At 43.0% G+C, this 13,536-nt stretch overlaps 1 protein-coding gene across 3 annotated transcripts in view; it reads right to left on the bottom strand.

The window, feature by feature from the left end:
- Window positions 1-13,536, bottom strand: part of adck1 (aarF domain containing kinase 1) — a 90,525-nt gene that overhangs the window by 28,402 nt on the left and 48,587 nt on the right. For all 3 annotated transcript variants that reach the window (XM_085257348.1, XM_085257350.1, XM_085257349.1), the window contains 5 exons: window positions 8,440-8,598; window positions 7,339-7,497; window positions 6,501-6,617; window positions 3,662-3,811; window positions 2,397-2,594 (listed from right to left, as the gene is read on the bottom strand). In XM_085257348.1, coding sequence (XP_085113474.1) covers window positions 2,397-2,594; window positions 3,662-3,811; window positions 6,501-6,617; window positions 7,339-7,497; window positions 8,440-8,598 — 783 coding nt within the window. The remainder of the gene's footprint in view (window positions 1-2,396; window positions 2,595-3,661; window positions 3,812-6,500; window positions 6,618-7,338; window positions 7,498-8,439; window positions 8,599-13,536) is intronic.

A 13,536-nucleotide genomic window follows, 5' to 3' on the forward strand; every position in this document is an offset into this window, starting at 1 on the left:
CACTGCCTGGATTGATTACAAGAAGGCCTATGACTCAATGCCCCACACCTGGATTCTGGAATGCCTAGAACTATATAAGATCAACAGGACCCTGAGAGCCTTCATCAGGAACTCAATGGGGATGTGGCGGACAACACTGGAGGCCAACCTCAAGCCCATAGCACAAGTCACCATCAAGTGCGGGATCTACCAAGGAGATGCTCTGTCCCCACTGCTGTTCTGCATAGGCCTGAACCCCCTCAGTGAGATCATTAACAAGACTGGCTACGAATACCGACTACGGAATGGAGCAGTTGTCAGCCACCTCCTGTACATGGATGACATCAAGCTGTATGCCAAGAGTGAACGAGACATCGATTCACTGATCCACACTACCAGGCTATACAGCAATGACATTGGAATGTCGTTCGGGCTGGAGAAGTGTAGTCGGATGATAACAAAGACAGGGAAGGTAGTCAGAACGGAGGGGATTGAACTACCAGAAGGCAACATTGCAGACATAGAGGACAGTTACAAGTACCTGGGGATCCCGCAGGCGAATGGGAACCATGAAGAGGCCGCTAGAAAAGCTTCAACCACCAAGTACCTGCAGAGGGTCAGGCAAGTCCTGAGGAGTCAGCTGAACGGTAAGAACAAGATCCTCTGTCAGTGCGCCCCAGGGCAGCTGTGGCTACAATGTAGCTTGCTATCGCCAGTGTGTGAATGTGTGTGTGGATGGGTGAATGACTGAATGTAGTGTAAAGCGCTTTGGGGTCCTATGGACTAGAAAAGCGCTATACAAATGCAGGCCATTTACCATTTACAAGATCCGGGCTATCAACACGTACGCCCTGCCCGTGATCAGGTACCCTGCTGGGGTAATAGGCTGGCCAAAGGAGGAGATAGAAGCCACTGACATCAAGACAAGAAAGCTCCTTACCATGCATGGAGGGTTTCACCCCAAGTCCAGCACCCTGAGGCTGTACGCTAAGCGGAAGGAAGGGGGCCGGGGACTGGTGAGTGTCAGCACCACAGTCCAGGATGAGACAACGAACATCCACGAATACATCACGAAGATGGCCCCAACGTGCTCAGTGAATACCTCAGGCAGCAGAAACCCAAGAAAGAGGAGGGAGACGAGGAACCATCATGGAAGGACAGGCCCCTGCACGGTATGTACCACCGGCAGATAGAGGAGGTGGCTGATATCCAGAAATCCTACCAGTGGCTGGACAAAGCTGGACTGAAAGACAGCACAGAGGCACTAATCATGGCAGCACAAGAACAACCTGTTGCTCTACCTCTGGATCACTGGATCACAGTACAGTATCTTGTTTCACTTTTTGTTGTCGTTTTATTTTTTGTAGCAATAATTGGACTGTAAGAAATTCCTGATAGTTGTTGTTCTGAATTTCACTGAATGTTGACCAAGCAGGTATTGAAAAAAATAACAGTCCATGTACCAACAAAATGAATGTGTCCTCCACCATAAACTGGAGATGGACCTTATTATCAGCATTCAGTTCAGAAGCCTGCATCTCTGGTGGCATGGAGGTACATTAGTACACATCTGGAAAGGCACCATGCCTGCTGAATAGTACATACAGGTTTACAGGCCACATATGCTCCTATTAAGACAACATATTTTTGAGAGGACGGTTTTGTTGCTTCTGTCAGGGTCCTGGATCTCTGACGAAGCATTTTGTATATTTTGGACTCATTGTTTATGTTCAGTTATGTACAGTTTTCTCTCTTCTATCCCTGTAGACCGTAGTGTACTCCATTTGTATTTATTCCCCAGTTATAGATATTGTCGGTTCTGTACACTCTTGTAATTTTACAGCCATAGTTCTCCACTTCCCTTCGTCTCTGTGTTAGGTATTCCGTTATGTTATTTCCTCTCTGACTTTGGTAGCCCTTGTCTTGTGTGTTTAATATTCAGTTTTAGTTTCCCAGTCTCGTTTCCCAGTTGCTTGGACCTGTGTGTTCCCAGCAGTTGTGTTAACTTCTGCAGTTATTTGTACCCTCATTGTGTTTTGTCTCGCTGTCTTCATCATATTGTTTGCTTTTTGTTTTTAAGTGGTACATTTTCTCAGTTTCAACATTTGATGTATTTTCTGTGTTTCTGTGTTTCTGCAAATAAAATATGGGTTGAATTCATTTGCAAATCATTGCATTCTTTTCTTATTTGCATGAATCCCCCTACTGGAGCGCTGAGGCATTACCAGTGGACCAATGTACAATCAACCCAGCAACGGTGTCAAAGCCAAAACCTAAAATGATCCATTACACTACAATTTACTCTTATTCACAGCAGTAGTAATAAAACAGTAATACCAGTCTGTCATGGTTTCAGGTCAAATTGAGAGGATAAGATGATGAAGTAACAGTAAGCTTGAGTGTGTACAAGTTCATACCTCGGAACGGGTGACAGGTACAGAACTAATACCGGCATTCACCGCCTTCCAGGACCGAGCAGTCAGTACACAGGCAAAGAGGGGGTACAGATCCCCAGCGCCCAGTCTGCGGCTGTAACGCTCCACCCCTGACATGTCGCCCTTAATCAAAGCCTGCCACAGCTGACAGTAGTTCAACCTGAAGTCTGGTTGCAGAACCTATGGAGGCAGCAGAGAATATGTGATTAAGAGTGACTGGTTCACAGGTAAGAGGCTGGGCAGTAATACCAGCACTATATTCACTGTTTTACACTGTAGTAGATCACTGAGGTCACTGAGACTTGAACCCATCTGAGATTTTCAGTAGATGCACCTGTGGTATCAACTTGAACATCCTAGGCGACTTCCTTCTTGGGTTAATGCATTCACATTTTTTTCAGAAAACTTGACTTCTGACGTCGAGGTCACTGAGATTTGAAGTTTGAAGTTATCACATTCACAAACCAAGGTGTCCAAGCAGTTACCACAGTGTCTCTTCAGGCTTTTAGGGCTTAGGGTTACAAAAAGAGAGAAATCTGCTTCATCTCTTAATGCATTTCTTACTTTAGGCATATTTAATCCCCCTGCTAAGAACCATTTACCAACTCCAGCACTTGGAGCACAAAAGCCCTGCATAGTATCCTACTGGTAATAACACTGAACATGAGTATGTGTATGTGTGTCTATCTTAGCTTGATTAATATTCTTCTCCAAAATCACAGATGAAATCTCAAATCATTAGGAATAAATTGGTGCTATTATGATCCAAGGGAAGTCTCTGTGTACTGGTACTGTGTGTCAAAAATGATGGAGTTGCATATTTATTACTAAAATCCTCTTTATGCACAAAGAAATAGGCAGAAAATAAACTTATGGAAGAATGGTCCATGTCTGTATCAGACTGTGGGTGTTTGAAAGAACGAGTGTGTTAATAATCAAGGAGTGTGTGTGTTTGTTTGTGTGTCTAGGACATGAGTGCACACATGTGCCTGTATTATTAAGGCGGTGGTGCATTCAAACACAGCACTCTGCTGAGAACAACATCAAATGAGTTGTTTATCAAAAAGCTTTTATCCTGTGTAGCTCTAATAAAAGTGTGCCTGTTAAAGTGTGTATGTTTATTTTTCATGTGCATCTTAGCCGTCTACCCTTTGACTCAAGGCCTCAGCCAACAGCATGAAAAATGGACAGCAATATTGGAACAAATGGCATTTTCTTTCTGCACAGGCAAGATCGAGATTTCCCACCTGATACAGGCCGTGATCAAGCAGAACAATCTCGTTCTTTTTGGTCTGCGGACACTTTCGGACCAGCACATTGCCTGGGTGGGGGTCACAGTGAACAAAGCCGTGGACAAAGATCATTTCACTGTACATCTTGCCCAGGTTTTCTGAGATCTGTTGAAAACATGAAGGGGAATGTGTAAAGTTAAATCAGAAAAAGAAGAAGAGAGAAGAAGCTTAAAATAAGAGTTCAGCAGTTCTTGGTTTGTGCTGTTCAAGAAAGAAAATGTAGAAGTTTTTCTGTCTTTTTGACCCAAATGCAGAAGAAATAAATGAGTCTGATGGCAGTGAGTCCAAGAAAAATGCAGTTTAATTACTACAAAGACAAAGAGGGAAAAAAAGCCTTCAAAGCTGACGGCAGGAAAAGCACTAACCTACTAATCAGGTGAGATGAGAGATGAGAGATGGCCTTTATTTGTCAGTTGCAGGTCTTTTGCCCACAACCGAGATGACAGACCTTGCCGACCGTACATACAATACAAACATCACATTGGGGAGACAGGTCAGGCTAGGTAGCGAGGAAAAAAAACATTGAAATGTGTAACACAGAAGGATAATACAGGAATGCACAGATATCAACACACCACAGCACAATAAACACAGACAGCAACATGGGAAAGAGTTCCAGTGTGTACATCTGATCTGGGACCGCTGCAATCTTTCGACTGCGCCTCCAGCTGACCCGATGTCCACATCAGAGGGGAGGTAAGCGTTGGAGGTGGCATTGGATCCAGGGTAGGGAGGGTGATGCGTCAGTGAGTGCTTATCAGTATCAGTATATGTATGTGTGTGTGTGTCCATAGTTCAGCTGAGACAGTGTCCTTCGCCCTGCCAGGCTAAGTAAACAGTCTTCCAGCCAACCCAGTTGGCCTTGCATGGGATGGGAAGAACAAACTCAACACAGTCGTTACAGGGAGTTTTTGTTCGGCTCCGGCTTTGAGCCCACAGCTGGCGCCGATGGGATAGCCGCATTATGATGGTCATGAGAATTTCAAAGCTGTTCTTTAACACTCCAACACTGGTCTCTCAATCTCCCGTTGGAGAACCGCAAGTTTCTCCATGATGTTATCAAACTTGTGCTCTGTGGTCTTGTCATTCTTGTGCTCAAAGAGCAGATTCTGAGACCTCACGACCGCAGTCAGCTGCTCCAAGATGTAATCTGACTACCACTCAGAGGTGTTGTTCGAAGTGGACTTTTCCCTGATGTAATCCAATGTACGCTCAGAGGTTATTCTGAGTATTCATGGCAGCCGTAAGCTTCTCCAAGGTCTTAACCGTGCTGCACTCAGTGAGCCCTTTCTGTGAAGTCGCACCTCATCCCAGCGGACAGTCTTGTGGGAGTTTGAACAGCCGGTTCCGCTTTCTTAATTCTCCGATAAGCCAGGGCCAAGCCAGCTCCGATCAGCAAGAACCCTGTTATCATGGTTTCGAATAGGTCGATATCTTCAGCGTCCTCGATCGACAGTCCCGCCAGGCACACGATCCTCCATTTCTGCCACCCGTCCATCGTGTATCCGGCAGGGAAAGTACCTCCAGGACACTCGGGCTCTCCCGAGCCCAGACTTCTCGTTGAGAAAAGGGTGTCAATAGCATTCAGAGACCAGTTGATCAAATCCATAATTCTCTTTAGGTTTTAGAAAATACAATAGTCAGAAACAATAAACATAATGTTCTGGAGTAAAGTGGAGACAAGAGGAGGGAGACCGAACGAACAGGTGAACAGAATCAAGACAATTACAAGGATTTGCAAAAACCATATTTTTAAACGGCGTCATGCTGCGGCGTTGCCTCAGTTCTTCACTTACACTGTTTCACAGCTTCACTCCACACACAGAGGTGGTTCCTGGAGTACTGATATCCAAGATGGCGCCTGCCAGAGGTCGACGTTGCGGAGCTCTTTGAGTCAAGTTACTTCTTTTTTTTTTTTCTTTTCTTCTTCCGAACCACACAAAAGTTCACTGTGACCGAGGGACCTTATTGTGACTGAGAGAGCGCAGTGATGTTGGACTGTGACCCGTCCTCGCTGGAATCCTTTCCTGAGCTAGCAGGCTATGCTGACTCAACGCTAAGCCGACCACTGACAGGGAGCCCTCCTGGCTGGGGGAAGGACACCCGATGAGGCACTAACACCTACATAGCCTACAGGACTGTTTCCTTGTCCTGCAGGCGTTTGTTTCTTTTCTTTTCTTTTTTACAGATTTGTAGTCAGTGTTAGCATGAAATTTTCATGGACAAAAGTTGGCCAGAAATACTATTTTTAGTTTTGCTATGAACACTCTTTCCTGTGTTTAATGCGTTTTGCTACTAAAACAGTTGTGCATAAATAAAAATACTGGTAGCCGCCAGTGCTACCCCTTAGCTTCCTAGTAGATGCACCAATAGTATTAATTTAAAGATCCTAGGTGGTACCTTTCTCGATTTATTGTGTTCACAAGATTTTCAGAAAATTTGGCCTCTGACATTGACCGTGAGGTTAAAGTCACTGGGATTCAAACATCTCAGAGACTTTTAGTAGACACACTTATGGTATCAGTTTGAAAATGCTAAGTGACTTCCTTCATGAGAGTTTGGATTCACATTAATGGGTGTCCACAGTGCCCTCCCACCCAGGTGGTGATGACAGTACCCATCAGCCTTTTACAGCTGAGGGGTGAAAAGATGACACACAGGATGTCAGGACACGTCCTGTGTAGATACAGACGGGTGGGAGGGGGGACAACCGTCGCACACAGCTCACACCTGCACGACCTTGAATATTAGTCAGTAAGCTATTAACCATTAACCATCAGAGTGCAGGCAGTACCTCATTGACATTGATGCCATGTGTCTGCATGTAATCCCTGTCATTGACTTGGCCCCCGTCTGCAAACTCCATGGTCAGGATTCTCTTGGTGGAGAGATTCCAGTGGATCATGGGAATCTGGACAGAGAGATGTGCAACAGACGATGGGATGTGCAGGTTTATCCTCTATATCTTTTTCACATTTACTCACTGTTCAGTCTCCTGTGAAGCTGTTTAGCAGAGGTTCATTAGAAGGCTCAGTTCTTATCCTGGTACTATTTTAAATGAAATGAAACAACTGCTTCAAAGGAGTAAATCTAGTGTACTTTAGGTTATTTAGTAACATTCAGTTGACAATTAGTTAAATTCCACTCATTACAGTTTACAGGAGAAAAATGTGAGTAAGAAACATAAAAGTCGGCAGAATGACAGATGAGCCTGTGAAAACAATTAACAATTACATTTGTTATTGGACCAAATTTGAACAAAATCATCTTTTATTCTGCCAAATTTTATGTCTCTGTCAAGTTAAATTGAAGCAATAAAAATGCACAATACACCGTGACAAGAAAGAATAAAAAAAAAAAGTAACATTTCTAACTGTAAGAACATAAAAACCGAACAAAGAAAAGCAAGTCTCAAAAACAGCACCAGAAAAATTTAATGATAACTGACAACGCAGCAAACGGGAAGCTCTCATAGACCATAAAAACTCTGACCTCTGTTAACTGTAAGAATCATATTTTATAAATCAAAGGCCTTAAATTAAAACCAGCTGTTTAGAATACATGTGTACACAAAACTGTTACACTGTTACTCTAAAGGGAAGTCTCATTTTCATGCATGCCCATATCAGTACCTTAAGAAAGTGAAAGTGGGCCAACATGTCGGCCACCTTCTCAGCATTGCGTCCCTCGTTAAGGAAGTCCAGCTCCAGAGGCATGTTTTTCTTGGCCTCCTCCACCAACCACATTAAGGCAAAGTCCGGGAAGAGCCAATGAACCGCCTTCAACAACACCTTCAAATTAAATACATATATCCAAAAAAGAAGAATCAGTCTCACTGTAAGCATAATAAAACAGCAAACATATATACAACGGTACCCTCTCAACATATTAATACATATCATAAGAGTGGCTGATTAGACTCTCCCTGCAAAGATCATTACTAAGCAAATCAAGTGTGAGGACAGAAAATTGCTGTTCAGCAACTCTCTACATCATCACTTAATGCCGGCACTTAGCTGCGCTCCTGGCTAAAGTGCTGTTTGGAACAGCAGACGAGATGAGCTTCATCACTTGTGAAAGAGGCTCTTCTGAGTTCATTAGTCAAGGTTAGAACTGCTCAGCATGTAAAAACAGATGCAAAATGTCTTCCTGTTGCTCTAAAGGAGTGTCGTCAAATCTGCTAACGTGCATGAGGTTAGAACAACCACGTCACAATACAACGATCTCGATACCGGACGAGGGGTGTTTCTCTGGGTGGAATCAGCTGACGAGGCTTTTACAAAATATTCCTTTCTTTCAAAATGTGGTTGAACAGTAAATGTGAAAAGTCATCTTTTCAGGCTATAAGGAATACTTGAATTCAGCTCAAAATTCAACAGATATACATGGTACATAGTAGCTTCCACTTTGTTATTATACCACTTACAGTTTGCTGTGGAATAGTTCATTGTGCAGAAAGGTGACAGCTGGACTTGTTGCACAGGTGGCATCCTACCCTGGTACCTGCTGGCTAAGCTCCTGTGAACTGCCTATTGTTTCAAAAATGTTCGTCTGGCACGGAAGCGACTGGAACACTTGAATTCAATGACAGCGTTAATGATAAACCTACTAGCTGACAAAGTTGTTGTCAATAAACTGATCATAAGTTTAAACTGATTGATTTGCATTAGGCCAATGGACCAGCCCCACATGTCCTAACTCATTCAAAAGCAGTTGAACAGACAGAGACTCACTTCCATTACTAGGATGTCGTTGGCGCTTTGTTTCTGGACTTTGGGGTGTTGGATCTTGACTGCCACCGTCTTTCCATCATGTAGCACTGCCTTGTGGACCTGTGCTAAGGAAGCTGCACCCTGAGGCTTCTCTTCAAAGGAGAGAAATAATTCTGACAACTGGAGGAGACAGAGGGGGGATGAGGGATTATGAAGGGAAAGAGGTGAAGAATTAGGAGATGGGAACAACATCAAAGTACACGCACACACACACACACCCTGCCTGCTAGCATCCTGCACATCCTCTTGTTATGCACTGGATTGCCTCAGATTGTGTTTTCCCACCTTTGCATCTGATTTTTAACACACTGCCACCCTGTTTGTTTCACACACTCCGAGAATCAATAAGTGGCCCCATCACAATAAAATCTGCTGAGAAGTTTCCCTCGCAAAATCAAAAAGCAACGGAAACCATAATTGAGTCTGAAATTGGCACAGTTAACTCCATAACCGACTGTAAAGTAAGAACATAAGACAGCTGAGTGGGGAAGTAAAATACTTCTGTTTTTAAAATAAATACTTTGTGATGACGGTCTACAGCAGGTAAAACACATCAAAATCACAGCTGCTCTTACAGTAACACACTATCTTCAAGTCCTTGGGTTGCCTTTTATGTTTAAATGTTTCTATTAAATATGTCCATGCTATGAAAATTATATATTTTTGAACAGTTTTGTCAGATAAAAATGCAAATGGGGGTTATGATTATTAAAAGTTTACTAAATTAGTCAGTAAGACAATGAACAGTTGAAGAATACAAAAAGCAGTTGGTAATAAAAGTCCAAACTATCAAAGAGTTCTGCACATGTTTATACAGGCAGTATTATTAGAATCCATAACATACATTTTCATTGCTATGCAGATGATACCCAGCTTTATCTACCCATGACACCAGGTGACACACACCTTTTTACATCACATGAATGCCTTAAAGACATAAAGACCTGGATGAGCGCTAACATCCTGCTTCCAAATTCAGATCAAACTGTGGTTATTGTATATTAGAAACAATGTATCCAACCAGATTATTATTATTAGAATCATCCTGTGTCACAGTGACAAATTAGTCAATGCATTTATTACTTAGTTTGACAATTGTAGTTTATTATTGTCAGGTTATCCTAAAAACTCCCTGAAACACCTTCAGTTGCTGCAGTGTCCTACTGAAAGGGACTAGCAGGACGTTTCCCCTCACACTGGCTCATTATTGTCCCCCCAGATAAAACCAGTATTAAATTTCAAATCCTTTTCCCTGGGGTCTTACATAATCAGGCCCATCTTATCTTAAAGACCTCAGGTCTGTCTTCTTCGGCTGCTGGTCTTCTTGTGGTTCCTCGGGCGTTTGAAAGCAGAGTGGGAGGCACAGCCTTACACTGCATTAGGCCTAGGGCAGGGGTCAGCAACCCGCGGATCCGGGTGGTTATTTTTTTTCATTGCTCAAAATAAGCGTCACACTCGCGGAAGCCGGTATACTCGCCGAAACGCCGTGCATTTATCGAGACTTTCGACCCCAGTTAGGCCAGTTATGGATCTTCGGATCCACATTATGTCAGCAGCTCCACCGTGAACTATGTTAAAACAAACACCGCTCACGCCTCACAGACGACAGCTTACAGTCCTGCGTAAAGATGAAAGTGACTTCGTACAGCCCCGATTTGCAGACGCTGTGCGCAGAGGTTCGGGACCATAAGTCTTATTGTAAACATATCACGGCAGACCCGACGATGTTTCCATGAACACGCTTTTCAGCATCTCTTTACTGACCACTTTTCACACACGGTTGCTATACGCACACAGCCGGCTGTAGCTTTTCAGCTCACAGCCCGACAACACAACAGCAGAGAGAGCACAGACGTTAAGGCGGCGAGGCGTGATTGCGGGTGCCGCTCAGGTGCGTCCGCCTCCCCTGCAGCGGCGCTGCAGACCACGCCCCGCCACACACATTAACCAGGTAAAATACATATTTAGGCAGAATTTTGCAAATATCTATTTTTCATTTTTTAGCAGCATAGAGTTTTTTTTTCCAATTACTTTTTAAAAGTCAGGTCAAGGCTCCAAAAGCCCAAAGGCGATATAAGGGGGCGGCTCACAACAGTTTTTGTTTGCTGGATCATTTTAGTTCAGCTGGGTGCCTTTGCTTTTGTTATATTTCTTTAAGAGTTCAAAATGTGTTAATTACATAAATAAAATGTAACTTTCTCTGTAGCACTTCATGGATTTCATAAGCAGCACACCTTAGTTGCTCTGTGGATTCTTTTAAAAAGCAGTTAAAAACTTTTCTGTTCAAACAAGCCTTTTGTTGATCTATGTATTTTATATTCTTTACATTCTTTACATTTGATCTTTTACATTGTGTATAATGTCTATTGATTGTATTGTTTATTTTAATATTTGTGTACAGCGCTTTGTGACTGCCACAAAGCATAAAAGTAAAAAACCATATATACAGTGTTATCTTCATTTTAGATGTCAAAAAGTATTTGTGGCTCCCAGTGTTTTCTTTTGCGGGGAAACCGGGTCCAAGTGGCTCTTTGGTGTTAAAGGTTGCAGACCACTGGCCTAGGGGCTTCCCATGATGCATGAGTGTTTCTTCTTCAATCCCCTCTTTTTACTCTCTGTGTTTTTATACCACTCTGCATTTAAACTATTATTCATCTCTGGTTTCTTCAGCATTGTGTCTTTTGTTTCCCTCCCCTCACCCCCAACTGGTCACGGCTGCCCCTCCCTGAGCCTGGATCTGACAGACGACTGTTGCTGTGATTTGGTGCTATATTAAGTCAAACTGAATTAAAATCTGACTTGGATGAGATATATGAGGTTCAGTCATGAGTGATTCAGGGTTCGCTTCATTAACCTGTAATTTGGGAGGTGCTGAAAAGGATTTTTCTGAAGAAAAAACGTGATGTGTGATGTTAAAAACCTATCTTAATCATCTGATTGTCAGCTTTGGGAGAGCAAATTTCAAAAGTCAAACATACTGTAGCACAGGGTTAGTCTGTCACACTGTTTTACAAGGTGTTTGTAGCATTTAGCAGGAGCAATACTGAGGTTTTCATTAAAACTTGGAATCAATTAGGCCTTGAGCTGAAACTGAACACTGGGGAATAAAACTGCATCATCACTTTGTTTTGCAAATAATTTTTAAAATTATGTAAAATAAAGTTGCAAAAACCAGTGGCGCTTTTTCAAATTCTTCTGTATTGAGTTGTGATTCACACAGATTCATATCCTGCTGACTGTTAAGTTTAGTGCTGGTCACATGCGCTGAACATGACACTGCATTCACAGGTGAAAGGGAAATTTAAAAACCAGAACTGAGACTTGTATGTTTAATGTATGATTCATGATATCTGTTTTTTTCATATCAGATGTTAATATTTGCTGTATGTATGACGATGTTTGTGCAAAGTTTCACTGGGTACACACAGACGTTACAATCGTTATAGGAAGATCATTACATATGAGAACATATTTGTTAACCGACTGTTAGTCACTTTCCAGCTGAATAAAATCTACAGCAGCCAAGAGAGGTCATCATACTCCAACATATGAAACAATTAGATTAAGAGACATTTTAAATACAGTGGGGCAAAAAAGTATTTAGTCAGCCACCGATTGTGCAAGTTCCCCCACTTAAAATGATGACAGAGGTCAGTAATTTGCACCAGAGGTACACTTCAACTGTGAGAGACAGAATGTGAAAAAAAAATCCATGAATCCACATGGTAGGATTTGTAAAGAATTTATTCGTAAATCAGGGTGGAAAATAAGTATTTGGTCACCTCAAACAAGGAAAATCTCTGGCTCTCACAGACCTGTAACGTCTTCTGTAAGAAGCTTTTCTGTCCCCCACTCGTTACCTGTATGAATGGCACCTGTTTGAACTCATCATCTGTATAAAAGACACCTGTCCACAGCCTCAAACAGTCAGACTCCAAACTCCGCCATGGCCAAGACCAAAGAGCTTTCGAAGGACACCAGGAAAAGTATTGTAGACCTGCACCAGACTGGGAAGAGTGAATCTACAATAGGCAAGCAGCTTGGTGTGAAAAAATCAACTGTGGGAGCAATCATCAGAAAATGGAAGACATACAAGACCACTGATAATCTCCCTCGATCTGGGGCTCCACGCAAGATCTCATCCCGTGGGGTCAAAATGATCATGAGAACGGTGAGCAAAGATCCCAGAACCACACGGGGGGACCTGGTGAATGACCTGCAGAGAGCTGGGACCAAAGTAACAAAGGTCACCATCAGTAACACACTACAACGGCAGGGAATCAAATCCCGCAGTGCCAGACGTGTTCCGCTGCTGAAGCCAGTGCATGTCCAGGCCCGTCTGAAGTTTGCCAGAGAGCACATGGATGATACAGCAGAGGATTGGGAGAATGTCATGTGGTCAGATGAAACCAAAGTAGAACTTTTTGGTATAAACTCAACTCGTCGTGTTTGGAGGAAGAAGAATACTGAGTTGCATCCCAAGAACACCATACCTACTGTGAAGCATGGGGGTGGAAACATCATGCTATGGGGCTGTTTTTCTGCCAAGGGGACAGGACCACTGATCCGTGTTAAGGACAGAATGAATGGGGCCATGTATCGTGAGATTTTGAGCCAAAACCTCCTTCCATCAGTGAGAACTTTGAAGATGAAACGAGGCTGGGTCTTCCAACATGACAATGATCCAAAACACACCGCCCGGGCAACAAAGGAGTGGCTCCGTAAGAAGCATTTGAAAGTCCTGGAGTGGCCTAGCCAGTCTCCAGACCTCAACCCCATAGAAAATCTGTGGCGGGAGTTGAAAGTCCGTGTTGCTCGGCGACAGCCCCAAAACATCACTGCTCTCGAGAAGATCTGCATGGAGGAATGGGCCAAAATACCAGCTACTGTGTGTGCAAACCTGGTAAAGACCTATAGTAAACGTTTGACCTCTGTTATTGCCAACAAAGGTTATGTTACAAAGTATTGAGTTGTATTTTTGTTATTGACCAAATACTTATTTTCCACCCTGATTTACCAATAAATTCTTTACAAATCCTACCATGTGGATTCATGGAT

This window comes from Mchenga conophoros, linkage group LG19 (genome assembly GCF_057382185.1).
Source record: "Mchenga conophoros isolate Kocher_MC1m ecotype Shallow Benthic linkage group LG19, M_conophoros_male_GT1.1, whole genome shotgun sequence".
Taxonomy (NCBI): domain Eukaryota; kingdom Metazoa; phylum Chordata; class Actinopteri; order Cichliformes; family Cichlidae; genus Mchenga; species Mchenga conophoros.